The sequence below is a fragment of the Ylistrum balloti genome, unplaced genomic scaffold, assembly GCF_031769215.1.
Source record: "Ylistrum balloti isolate Yb309-2 unplaced genomic scaffold, AGI_CSIRO_Ybal_v1 Utg370554, whole genome shotgun sequence".
Taxonomy (NCBI): Eukaryota; Metazoa; Mollusca; class Bivalvia; order Pectinida; family Pectinidae; genus Ylistrum; species Ylistrum balloti.
Window position 1 is genome coordinate 589711 of NW_026782349.1, and position 12774 is coordinate 602484.

The 12774-nt window shown below is 33.0% G+C and overlaps 1 protein-coding gene across 4 annotated transcripts in view; it reads left to right on the plus strand.

The window, feature by feature from the left end:
- The window catches only part of LOC132556227 (dynactin subunit 1-like), a 38084-nt gene extending 27334 nt beyond the window's left edge, over positions 1-10750 (plus strand). For 2 of the 4 annotated variants that reach the window (XM_060220619.1, XM_060220620.1), the window contains 9 exons: positions 129-257; positions 690-832; positions 2682-2821; positions 6464-6528; positions 6658-6729; positions 6984-7197; positions 7923-8014; positions 8947-9042; positions 9266-10750. In XM_060220619.1, coding sequence (XP_060076602.1) covers positions 129-257; positions 690-832; positions 2682-2821; positions 6464-6528; positions 6658-6729; positions 6984-7197; positions 7923-8014; positions 8947-9042; positions 9266-9403 — 1089 coding nt within the window. In that variant the 3' untranslated portion in view covers positions 9404-10750. Of the gene's footprint in view, positions 1-128; positions 258-689; positions 833-2497; positions 2584-2681; positions 2822-3981; positions 6529-6657; positions 6730-6983; positions 7198-7922; positions 8015-8946; positions 9043-9265 lie in introns of those variants that run through there. The other 2 variants (XM_060220621.1, XM_060220622.1) reach the window with 2 other exon arrangements.
- The last annotated feature ends 2024 nt before the right edge of the window (positions 10751-12774 follow it).

Below are 12774 nucleotides of genomic sequence, written 5' to 3' on the forward strand. Positions count from 1 at the left end.
TGTCAATTGAAATTGTTATGTTTTCATGTATTTCAACAAATAATTGCCCTGTAATTTGCATTAATTTTTTATAAATTTCCACTAATTTCATTGGACTTTAAATTGACCTTGACATTGATTTTACCCAGCCCCCACAGCCAGTGGTGACTCGTGCCAACACTGTCAGGTCTCAGATTGCTGACATAGAGACAATGAAATTCAAGCTGGAGAGCAAGGAAGATGACATCAAGGAACTTAAGAAGCTCATCAAGATGAAGGTCAGTGTCCGTAGTTAATATCGTTAAGATGAAGGACAGTGTACTTAGTTAAAATGTCAAGATAAAGGTCAGTGTCCCAAATTAAACTCGCTAAGATGAAGTCAATATATTCCCTAGTAATACAATCCAGCATGTCTTCTCATGGTATTTCAAGACAGGTTAGAATCTATAGTGAGAATTAACATTATGTGTTCAAGAATATAGTTAGCCTGGACAATGTTTGGTAGTATGTTTTGAACATTAGATGAAATACCATTCTAGTGGAAAGACTGGCTAGTTGATGGAGAGTCTAGGACTCTGCTTAAAATTTGGTGTTGGTTTAAATGTTTTTCAATTTTCATTTAGTTGATATCTTGTGAGTCATTTTGATTTAATGCTGGAATAACCTTTTCACTGTGGTGTCTGACGTAGAACTCTTCGTACATGTTGTAGCAAGAGGAATTCAGTGAACAGCAGGTGAGAATGAACCTGGTGGAGAAAAAGTTGGACAATGCTACAAGGGACGGTGACGAACGCGTAGAGAAAATGCAGCGCAAGCTAGATGAAGTCCAATTACAAATGAAGAAAAAGGAAAAGTGGGTAGATTTAGATATTATTTTTATCTGTTAACTTTCTATTTTTAGAAAAAAATTCCAAAACAGGATAAAAGTCTGCTTTTAGAAATATTTGATATTTATTAAAAAAAATGTTTCTGGCCAATGTAATGTGATATTTGATATCTGATTTCGTGGTGTATTTCAGATCAAATTTATAATTAATACTTGCTTTTGAACAAGAGTTTTTGTATTTTGATAGTGAAAATGGCTATTTGATACAGTGGCACATTAATGTAGGACATTGGGTGTTAAAAACATAAAGTATTGTCAGATTAACTTTGTAATAATTACATTGCAACCAATATTCTAAGATTGATTACCTTAACATATACACTGTAACAGTACTTATAAGTAAAAATCTCTGACCAGAAGGTCAGACATCTTTTCGAAGGTTTACAGAGGTAGCTATTACAAAGGATACCACCTGTATGATTTGTAGAATTTCTAACAGATTATCTGTGACAACAAACATGGAATCCCGGAAACCTTGAAACAACATTTCAGGGTTGTTACAGGAATCCTTAACCTGCAGCTGCGGAATCAAATGATTTTTATGGCAGTCTCTCAACAGCTCATTTAATTCTCCAGCTTTCATAAGGAAATGGCTTTACCTGGTATCTGTATTGTGGGATAATGATGAATATTTACATTAGTATTTTATCTATTCCAAAAATTATGACATGCTTTGATACTTTTTTCCAATTTATACATTCTGATAGCAGTTTTTGCTGTATTAAAGGAAATGAAGTTTTGTTGGGAAAAAATTGTCTGGGCTTATTTTGTGAATATCACAACTGGCTGTTTCACATGTCATACATGAAACTATCACGTACAATCTCTATGAATGTATAAAATCCTTAATGATTTCGCTAGATTTTGTGTTGAAAAATGACCAGTCAATGCCTGGGAAGTTTTAATCTCCAAACAGCAATTTCAAATCATATTACCTCCGTTGCCAATTCCCGAAATAACTCACACATATTTACATAGTTTAGAAATTATCTTTGATGCATTTGGAGAAAATGGAGATCTTGTGTGATGTCACATCTTGAACTTATGAATAAAATTCCTTTGGCTGTGATGACGTCACATTAGCATCACTTTGTAGTACATGATGGAACAGTTTTTTTCTTTTTTTTTTTTGCAGGTATTAAGCTATCCATACTTTAGACAATGTAATCATGCAAAGGTCACTTTTTCTCTCAGCGAAAGATAAATACAGCCAGAGATAATTTCATGGATTAAAAGTACAAATTCATGGTTTTAAAGTACCATCAAAATTAATTACAATAAATGTCCCACAAAAATGAATGATTTTACAGTATGTTAACCTATAGAAAATCTATCAGGAAACATGTCATATTAGAACAGCAGACATACTCTGTGAGGCACAAACTGACTTATACCTAGTGAAATCTTGATATATTTAACAATTTAATGTATAACCCAGGATTTCACTTACACCTGGTGACCTTACTATACAACAATTTTATGTAAAACCCAGATCTGGTTTTATAGACTGAAAATTAAATGTGGTAGAATTTATCTAACAGTAAAATGATCTTGTCTTGGGAACCAATGTAAGGAGCTGAGTCCTGATCCAGTGAAGTAGCCAGTGTGTATTAACCCATGTGTATGTTGTAGGGAGTTTGAGGAAACCATGGATGTGCTCCAGTCTGACATTGATGTGTTGGAAATGGAGAAAACCAGACTTGTTCACTTCCAAACTGGTAATACACATTTGTTTGTGTATGTGTTTAGTTTTTTTTGTTTTATTTTCTGTTTCATTTTTAGTTTCATTTTTGTTGTTAAATTTTGTCGTTTTTAGGGAGTTTGAGGAAACTATGGATACTTTGCAGTCAGACATTGATACACTCGAACAGGAGAAGTTAGAATTGAAGGAGAGACTGAAGATACTGTCAAAGAAAACTTTACTGGAGGGCATATCTCGACAGGCGGGCCAGACTGGTGAGAAGAGACAGCCATGTCGGTGTATCTGCTAACAGTTCTGGCTTGGTTTTTGGGATTGTTTGCTATTACTGAAACATCGATCACATGTTGCAGCCAAGTTCATCTTGTATAGTTTAACACTGTTTTCATACTATTCCTTCATAGTTATGACATTAATTTTCACCCAAGAAAAGATGTCTTCAATATAAAGCAATCCATTTTTTTAACAGAAAAATCAAAGAAATTCTTGGTGTCGAAATATTAAATCTTTGGCTTCAAATAATTTTGACATTGGTTCAAATCATTCCTTAGTTTTTGCATCAAGTCTATTGATAGATATTAACATACAAACATTAGTATATACATTTGTGAATATAATATTTAGACAAGTGTATGTGTTGATGATTTAGTAGCAATATTAACCAAACAAAGAGAGATTAATTTGGCTTCTGTGTAGTATATGCTAGTTCTCTCATAGTCTGTCAGAATCAGAGTATTTCTAGGGGTTAATAATGAACTACTTTTTTGTTTCATGAAAATCATTGTTTTTTCGCAACTATATCAGACCATTCTGTAACTATACCAGATCAATATTGCAAATGCATTTTCCGGTTATCAAACTTTACTTTTCTTTGTCATCTTTTACAAAAACTTGATTACAAAGTCAGAGTAATCTTACACTTTTGATTTAAATATTTTGAAGATACTTGAATTTGAAATCTTATTCTGTCACAGATTTAGTAAAAAAAAATGTAACAAGAAGTAGTTTTGACAGTGAAGTATTCTGACAGGTTGTGAAAATTGGTTTGCTAGTCACTTCAGTGGGATCAGGAATCTGTTCATCATGGGTAGAAGACTATCAGTTATAATTAAAACATTACTCAACCTTGTAGAGCACCTGTCATGTCATATCCAAATTTAAAGACATTTTAAGTGAATCAAAGTTTATTGTTTACACATGATGGATTCCTGCTGTTCTGGGTGTACTACAGTAACTTCTAACTTATTTTTGCCTCAGGACAGTATAATTTGCACTTCAAGGTTGCTTTCAGCACAACTGGTCTGTAACAAATCGCACATCCATGGGAAAAGGAATCATTTTGCAATGCATTATTGTTTTGTATCTAAATAGTAAGATTGACATACATTGTTTTTCTCTCTATTTCATACATTCAAAGCTGTGGTATTGAACAGGGAATGCAACCAGGAACAAAAAATAAAACCATTTGAAGATCATCGTATACAATGGTTAATTTGATTTTAAAACCTTCTATACTGACCTGTTGAATTGCCAGAGCTTTGGCAATTTGCTATCAGTCATTACTGTTTGGGATTGGTTGTTAAGAGATACAGATTAATGTGAACAACTTTTTAAAGCTTTGACCGCAAAGCTTTGTACTCCAACCAAAAGTGTATATTAAGTATACCTGATTTTAAGCTTATGTTGTTGCACATCACTTGTTGTCTGTCTTGTTAAATTTTCCCTTAAGACGGCTAGTCTGGAACATTAATACTTCAAATTGAATTTTTCCTAAACATTTAAGTGAACCTCACAACAAGTCCATTCTCCACCATATGATTTATATTTCACTTCAGAGATTTTAAAATCGTGCTATTATTGAAAAATTTGAAGTCATGTCATGACGTCCATAATTACATGTACATGATGTTAGTTATGTCCCTGATGATGCTTTGTCTAGCAACATATTGGTAGCCAGCCCGATGTAGAGGTGATTGAGGCATGCTTTTCCAGCTGATGGAAGTTTGACTGAAGAAATATAGATACTGGTTGTGAAGTATTTGCTTTGTGACATTAATTCATTTTGACAATAATTTTTAATCCTTGCTTTTCCTTGCAGCTTTCCAGCTGATATATCAATTTTATTTATCTCTGTGCATGATGGTATGATTTTTTGTGACCATGTAAATCATGTTTATGTTGTCTGACCCATGACACACACCATATATTCTCTGTCTGATGAAGGTGACAGATCTTTGTCACCAAAGCACCACCAACTTCTAACTGCTTGTGTTCTAATAAATTATCATTAAGGTAAATAGAAGAAGAAAATGTTTAATGATACTTATAATAACATTTTGTGTGGTCGCTGATAATCTGTCACAGGTCATGTGTCACTGGTCATGTGTCACTGGTCATGTGTCACAGGTAATGTGTCACAGGTTTAATGTCACAGGTCATGTCATCTTTTCTGAAAGGATAAATGAAGTGTACCTGATGGTTGTTGATAGAACCTGGTACGCTACTGTAGTGTCAAACTGCAGTGACATATTAGCGATGCGGATTTGGCTAGTAATTCAAAATTATGATGTTTCAAACCCTGCATGCTTGTTATTGATAAAACCCTTTAATTTGTTGTAATTATCATATAAACATGTATAATCATGTTTTTGTGATAACATCCGTTAAACTTCAAGTCTATGAAAATTTATAGCTTATCATCTGGATAAAGAACAACAATGGTTTTACATGTAGATAGTGGAAGCTTCATATGTTATACTGGGCAAAGTACAATCTTCCATATATACATTACACCTTATTAACTAAATATCAAGAGATGGCCATCTTTTTGCATGGCTAGATGCTTTATCATAGTGCTTGTTCAGTAAACCTTAATGATAGCTGTAAATATAAGGGAACAGACTACTACAGATGTTTCCTACCCCTGTTGATTATAGAGTAATTTAGCTAAGAATTTCTCAGTCCCCTGGTAGATGTGAGCCTTGATATATTGCAGAAATAGGATATATAGCTATAATAATGATTTAAGTATCAAACAACCAATTTTAAAATGTCAGATTTTTTCTTTTGAGGTAAATGATACAAATTAAATTGCATTATCTCCTGAAGTAGAGGGAGAGACTTGTCTTATAATATCTTTAAAATTAAAGAGTGCAAAAAATCTATATGTTGTTTAGGCTATGAGTCAAGTACAACAGTGTTGATGTCTTTTTAAACTGGAGTTATTTATAATACCCACAGAGGGTGTGCAATGTACAGTATCAAGTTCACATAAATATATAGATCAAAGATGAAATAAGGTCACTCGAGCCTCAAACTCAAGGTCAAAGATGGAGCAAGGTCACCACAATATAAATTGAAGTCAAAGATAAAACAAGGTCCTCAGAACCTAAACCTTTAGGGCAGTGATGAAACAAGGTCACCACAACCTAAATATATAGGTCAGAGATGAAACAAGGTCACCACAACCTAAATATATAGGTCAGAGATGAAACAAGGTCACCACAACCTAAATCTTTAGGTCAGAGACGAAAAGATATCAAATCTAAATCCAAGTAAAAGATAATACATGGTCAGTGCAGTCTAAATCTGGGTCAATAGAGTAACAAGACACATCCTTTGAAAACTTTTAGAACAAGTATGGTTAACAATTGGTAAATGTATTGAGCTAAATAAATCAGGATGTAGATTTACTTTCCTTTCAGCATAACAACATTTATAGGATCAATGTGTTTATATACCTGATATGTAATCATTTAGAATCAAGTCTTCACCTTAGTACACATTGTAATATGTCAGGAAAAACAAGTATGAATTTGATGATTAATCAAAGGCCACAGGTATCTCACTGAGTGAAAATAACTTGTCTCTTGTGTGACTGTATTATACTTAATTGACAGTTGGAAGCAGTCAGAGTTTGTCCTCTATGACAGCAGTTAATGAGTCACCTGTTCTTCTTCAGCAGGTAGGTGGTGTATTTTTTATACAATAGTTTAATATTAAACTTTTTTTCTATTTGACCACGAGATTAATAAATAGTATCACTTTCCTTTTAATTATTTATCACTCACGGAATGCTTTACTTTCTCCACAGATAAGTTCTCTGAAGGAAGCGCTGAATTTCACCAAACAAGATAACCGTCGTCTACAGGCTGATAGGATGAAGGTCAGATTTCCAAACCTCTCTCTTTTGTCTTTTATGATACTATCAGGGCTCAACATTCATCAGCTCGAACCAACTTTTGTGGGTGACCTTTACATTCACCACCATTCAATCATTCTGTCCTTACTTGCTGACATCTGACCTTATTTTTTCAATCTCTAACAAAACAGATAGAGTATACTATATTTGGATAAACTGCACTTAACTTTTAGAACTATGATGACAGCAGTAGTAATCCTTTGAAATGATGTTTTCAGGAGAAGATGGCCATGTTACCACCTCTACAGGTTCCTAAGAAGCCAGTGGGTCTCAGTAGCAATGTTGGATCTGTTAAGATTGGTCAGCTCCCTGATGGGATGTCAGGCAAACTGGAGATAGGAAATCTGGCTAAGGAGACATCAAAACTTCTCATGGAAGTCAATATGTTGTCTGCTTGTCCTAGAGTTATCGATATAACAAAAAGAAAACCAGGTACAGTTCAATCTGCTATGTCTTTTATCTTGCTGTGTTGGAACTGATCAATTATCTTCCATAGAGAAAGAAAATAACAGTAACAATGTAAATAGTGTTGCCCATCATTAAATCATGGACAGCTATTCTTATGACTTAGAATTATGGTAGTAGTCTTCACTCTAACCAATTTATCATCATTTGATAGACTTCACTCTATAAACTCTGATAGCTCAGTCTGTTTAATGTCAGACTAATGCAACTTGTGATAATCATCACAGGTGTGTGGTTCAACCATCCTTACCATTGGGAGTTATTCTTGGTAGGATGTCGGACTAATGTAACTTTTGATAAAGACCCTAGGTGTGTGGTTCAACCATCCTTACTTTCATGGTTGTGTCCTTGATCAAGTCATGCAGTGAACCTCCTGAATGCTGTTTGTTGGGGTAGCTGTCTGCTACAAAGAGACCCCGATCTCAAAATTAGTCTGGCTGTTCATGAGACGATAAACTCAATAAACAAACAAGCAGAAATTGTTTCATGCAGGCCTTGACTTACTGATTTACATGTGACTAGTGTCTGTAGTGCCTTAATGTGAGAAAGTTACAATAGAAAGATAAATATGGTGGTTGTGGAAATTCTACTTGTGTATGGTATCATCTTGTTTACATCCTCTATGTACTCATGTCTTGATTTGCTATTGGCATGACCTGTATTGATAACATAAAATCATGTTTCTTTATCAGGTGTTGAACCTGTGTCTGACAGCAGTAACCCAGCTAGAGAGTTGGTTGCTAAGACAGCCAAACTTACGTTACTTGAGAAGAAAACGCAGGAGGTATTATTTGTCACCATTTGATTTTCATCTGCAGTATAAATTATCTTTAACCATCAGAAATATACACATACTGTAAACATGAAGTCTTTAGACACAGGTTTGTTATTATCAGTTAAATGTTTGATCTGTCATACAAAGTCTATAAAAAGTCTGTAAAAGACTACAGATTGTCATTATTATCAGTTAAAGATTGTCATTATTATCAGTTAAATGTTTGATCTATCATACAAAGTCTATAAAAAGTCTGTAAAAGACTACAGATTGTCATTATTATCAGTTAAATGTTTGATCTATCATACAAAGTCTATAAAAAGTCTGTAAAAGACTACAGATTGTCATTATTATCAGTTAAATGTTTGATCTATCATACAAAGTCTATAAAAAGTCTGTAAAAGACTACAGATTGTCATTATTATCAGTTAAATGTTTGATCTGTCATACAAAGTCTATAAAAAGTCTGTAAAAGTCTATAAAAAGTAAAAGATCTACAGATTGTCATTATTATCAGTTACAGATTGTCATTATTATCAGTTAAATGTTTGATCTATCATACAAAGTCTATAAAAAGTCTGTAAAAGACTACAGATTGTCATTATTATCAGTTAAATGTTTAAAAGACTACAGTTAAATGTTTGATCTATAAAAAGTCTGTATCATACAAAGTCTATAAAAAGTAAAAGACTACAGATTGTCATTATTATCAGTTAAATGTTTGATCTATCATACAAAGTCTATAAAAAGTCTGTAAAAGACTACAGATTGTCATTATTATCAGTTAAATGTTTGATCTGTCATACAAAGTCTATAAAAAGTCTGTAAAAGACTACAGATTGTCATTATTATCAGTTAAATGTTTGATCTATCATACAAAGTCTATAAAAAGTAAAAGGCTATGGATTGTTATTATTATCAGTTAAATGTTTGATCTACAGCTCCAGGTCCAGGTGACAACCTTGTTGGCTGCCAACAGGACAGGCGGTCAAGTTAGAACTGACTTCTCAACCTTTCCTACACCCCAGTTTGCGAGGGTAAGTAATCACTATTTCACTTTTCTCTCTAAAATTTACCTCTTTTGCATCAAGCATTTGGTAAAGCCAAGAACATTTGAACCCTTGAGAAATTTGAGATAGCTCTGTTTTGATTTCTTCTTACCTTTGTTATTTCCCTTGTATATTGATCTTATGAGTTATACTGTATTTCTGTTTTCCTGTCCCAGGTCAGAAGTGAAACATTTTGTTGTTCTTGTTTCAGATGTTACACGAGAAAAGTGCTGAAAGTGTTTGTGTCGGGAGGATAAACGTTCCGACAAAGTCAGGCACTGGTGACCTCATTCCCATTAATGTACAGCCGGACCATCTGCGACAAATACACGGCAAATTTATGGCCTAGTTTAAACCTGTGGCTGAATCTCGCAATCATGAATTATTAGACCAGGAGACGTAAATTAAAAATCATGACTAAAGGATATATCAGTTTAGTATTAAAACATGGAGAATGCTAAGTTTCGTTAGAAGTGCAAACTTACAAGTTTAAATGGTTTTCTTGTTTTTTGTAGTGTGTTGAAGGGCTTATACATGTTGTAAAATGTAAATTATCTCAAGTTATTATGTATCAAGTGCTTAAATAAGAAATTCAGATCTAGTCTTTGCAGACAAGTGTTTATCAACAGAATTTAATACTGAAGTGTTCAGGAAAGAAAAAATACTTTTAATGCAAGAAATTAATAAGAAAGTAATTAACTGGCATAACATTACTGTTTTTGGATGAACATGGTCTGTGATTGAAAACCAGTGAACATTTAACAGACTCTTTACTACTCTTAGCCACATTATATAGGAGAAGTCATACTAGTATCCTAATGTTTAATAACCAAGAAGCTGAAGTTTGACAGCTTTTCCTGGAAGTAAGTGTAGCTTTATTAGTTTTATATCATATTGGTGATGTTTTCCTGATTGTGAGATTTAGCATACAAAAAATTTATAATTATCTACTATTTATTAGTGCAATATAGGTGGTGTCCTTCAGGTAATGAGCCAGCATGCTTTATAGGGTTTGGGGATTTTAACCAATATCCTGGTGATTGATTTCTGCTTACTATCAACTGAGACCTGCTATGTCTGCTATTTATGTGTTCAATATATATTTATATGATGCTATGAACAAATGTAGACTTATTGTCAAGAATTACAAAGTTTTTACACATGATGAAGAGACATTGCACATGTATACACAGTGTATCCTAGTATCACAGGTCACCTAGGTCTCTGTGACATCATTCAATTGTTTCCATAGTAATCCAAATTATCATTATTCACTACAATTGATGTAGTAGAATCGATTCCTGGATTAGGATACAATGTAGCTAAATGTATGGTAATTCAAAGCATTTTAGTCACTATACACTGGCTATAAAAAGGAATTTTAAAAAGTTGTTTATCATTGAGAATGTTTGCAGAGCCTTTGTTATCCAAACTGGTCTGCCATTTTTGAATTTATGTAAAATGTTGACCAAATTTATTACAGAAGTACTTTCTAAAAGCCATTTTCAGTGTTGCTTACCTAGTGTTGTATTAGCTATGGACACCTTGTGAGACAAAGTACCTGGATATATTGTATTAGCTGTGGAAACCCTGCGAGATGAAGTAACTGGATATATTGTATTACAAAAAGAAATCATGTCTGTCAGTTATCATTTTCTGGATAAAAGCTTATTAAAACCACCTGGAAACCATTAAAGGTTTACTGTTGTATTATTTCATCAGATTAGAAAAGAGACTAAATAAAAAACAAAACAGCTGACATACAACTGAATAACTTACTCATCTGATTGTTGGCTATTCAAATTACCCTGCGTCAGTGGTCTGTCCTCCAACCATCAATTCTTTTATCACTATTTCTTGAGAAGTACTGGATTGATCTTTATCAAACTTCAAATGTAAGTTCCCCTTGGTTCCTTGTTCTGCACTGTCCCATTTTTGGACTGATCTTTTTTTATCAGTCTTGGAATTAAAATGGCACCAACTGGGGCCGATGAGAGCCTACATATGAAGTTTAAGAAAGATCCAGCCAGTACTTCTCAAGAAATAGGGATAACAAAACTTTTTTGTTAAAAATCCGAGAGTGCCACCTGTCACTATTGTGCTTTTCTAATCAATCTCAAAATCAATATGGGCACTTGACTTCATGTAAAATTTGGGTAAGAACCATCAAGTACTCAAGAAACAAAATTTCACTGACAAATCCTGTCTGCCATTTCATCTTTTCTGGTCTGTCCTAAAAGCAAAAGGACACAATAAGAGACTTATTAAAATCTTCACAGGAATTTGAGAAAAAATTCTCCAGTACTTTTCAAAATATGATAACAACAAGATATTTTTTAGTGATGGCCGACGGTTGATGGTGGGTTAAAAAGTAAAAGAAGAACAAGATCGGATGTCCAGAAGAGAAGGTCTTTTGCTGAAGAGCATTAAATCCATCTAACTTCATGTCCATCATATTGAACTTAGAAAGCTCTGTTTTCATTAACCTCCATCTCTCAAAACCTTTTTTAATCATTTCTATCTTCTGTTGGCATATACAAGCTCTTGAAATATCAAACTTACAGTGATTTGTAGACACGGCGAAAAAACAGTAATGTTACTACTTCTTAAATAAGATACTCAAAATTAGGGAGATTATGATATATTTATTTCACTTTTTTACTGCATAAAAAAATCAGTGGCCAAACAGAAAAAACCAAATGCTTTCTTCACCATCAGAAGGTTGTATACAAATACATAATTGAATTATTACAGTAGTAAAATTCACATAACGGGATTATCATAATTGTGCAATTCACATAACGGGATTATTATTGTAGTACAATTCACATAACACGATTATCATATTAGTACAATTCACATAACATGATTATAATAGTAGTACAATTCACATAACAGGATTATTATAGTCGTACAATTCACATAACGGGATTATTATAGTCGTACAATTCACATAACAGGATTATTATAGTGGTACAATTCACATAACGGGATTATTATAGTCGTACAATTCACATAACGGGATTATTATAGTCGTACAATTCACACAACGGGATTATTATAGTCGTACAATTCACATAACGGGATTATTATAGTGGTACAATTCACATAACAGGATTATTATAGTGGTACAATTCACATAACAATTCACATAACAGGATTATTATAGTGGTACAATTCACATAACAGGATTATTATAGTAGTACAATTCACATAACAGGATTATTATAGTAGTACAATTCACATAACAGGATTATTATAGAGGTACAATTCACATAACAGGATTATTATAGTAGTACAATTCACATAACAGGATTATTATAGTAGTACAATTCACATAACAGGATTATTATAGTAGTACAATAGTAGTACAATTCACATAACAGGATTATTATAGTAGTACAATTCACATAACAGGATTATTATAGTGGTACAATTCACATAACAGGATTATTATAGTAGTACAATTCACATAACAGGATTATTATAGTAGTACAATTCACATAACAGGATTATTATAGTCGTACAATTCACATAACAGGATTATTATAGTAGTACAATTCACATAACAGGATTATTATAGTAGTACAATTCACATAACAGGATTATTATAGTGGTACAATTCACATAACAGGATTATTATAGTAGTACAATTCACATAACAGGATTATTATAGTAGTACAATTCACATAACAGGATTATTATAGTGGTACAATTCAC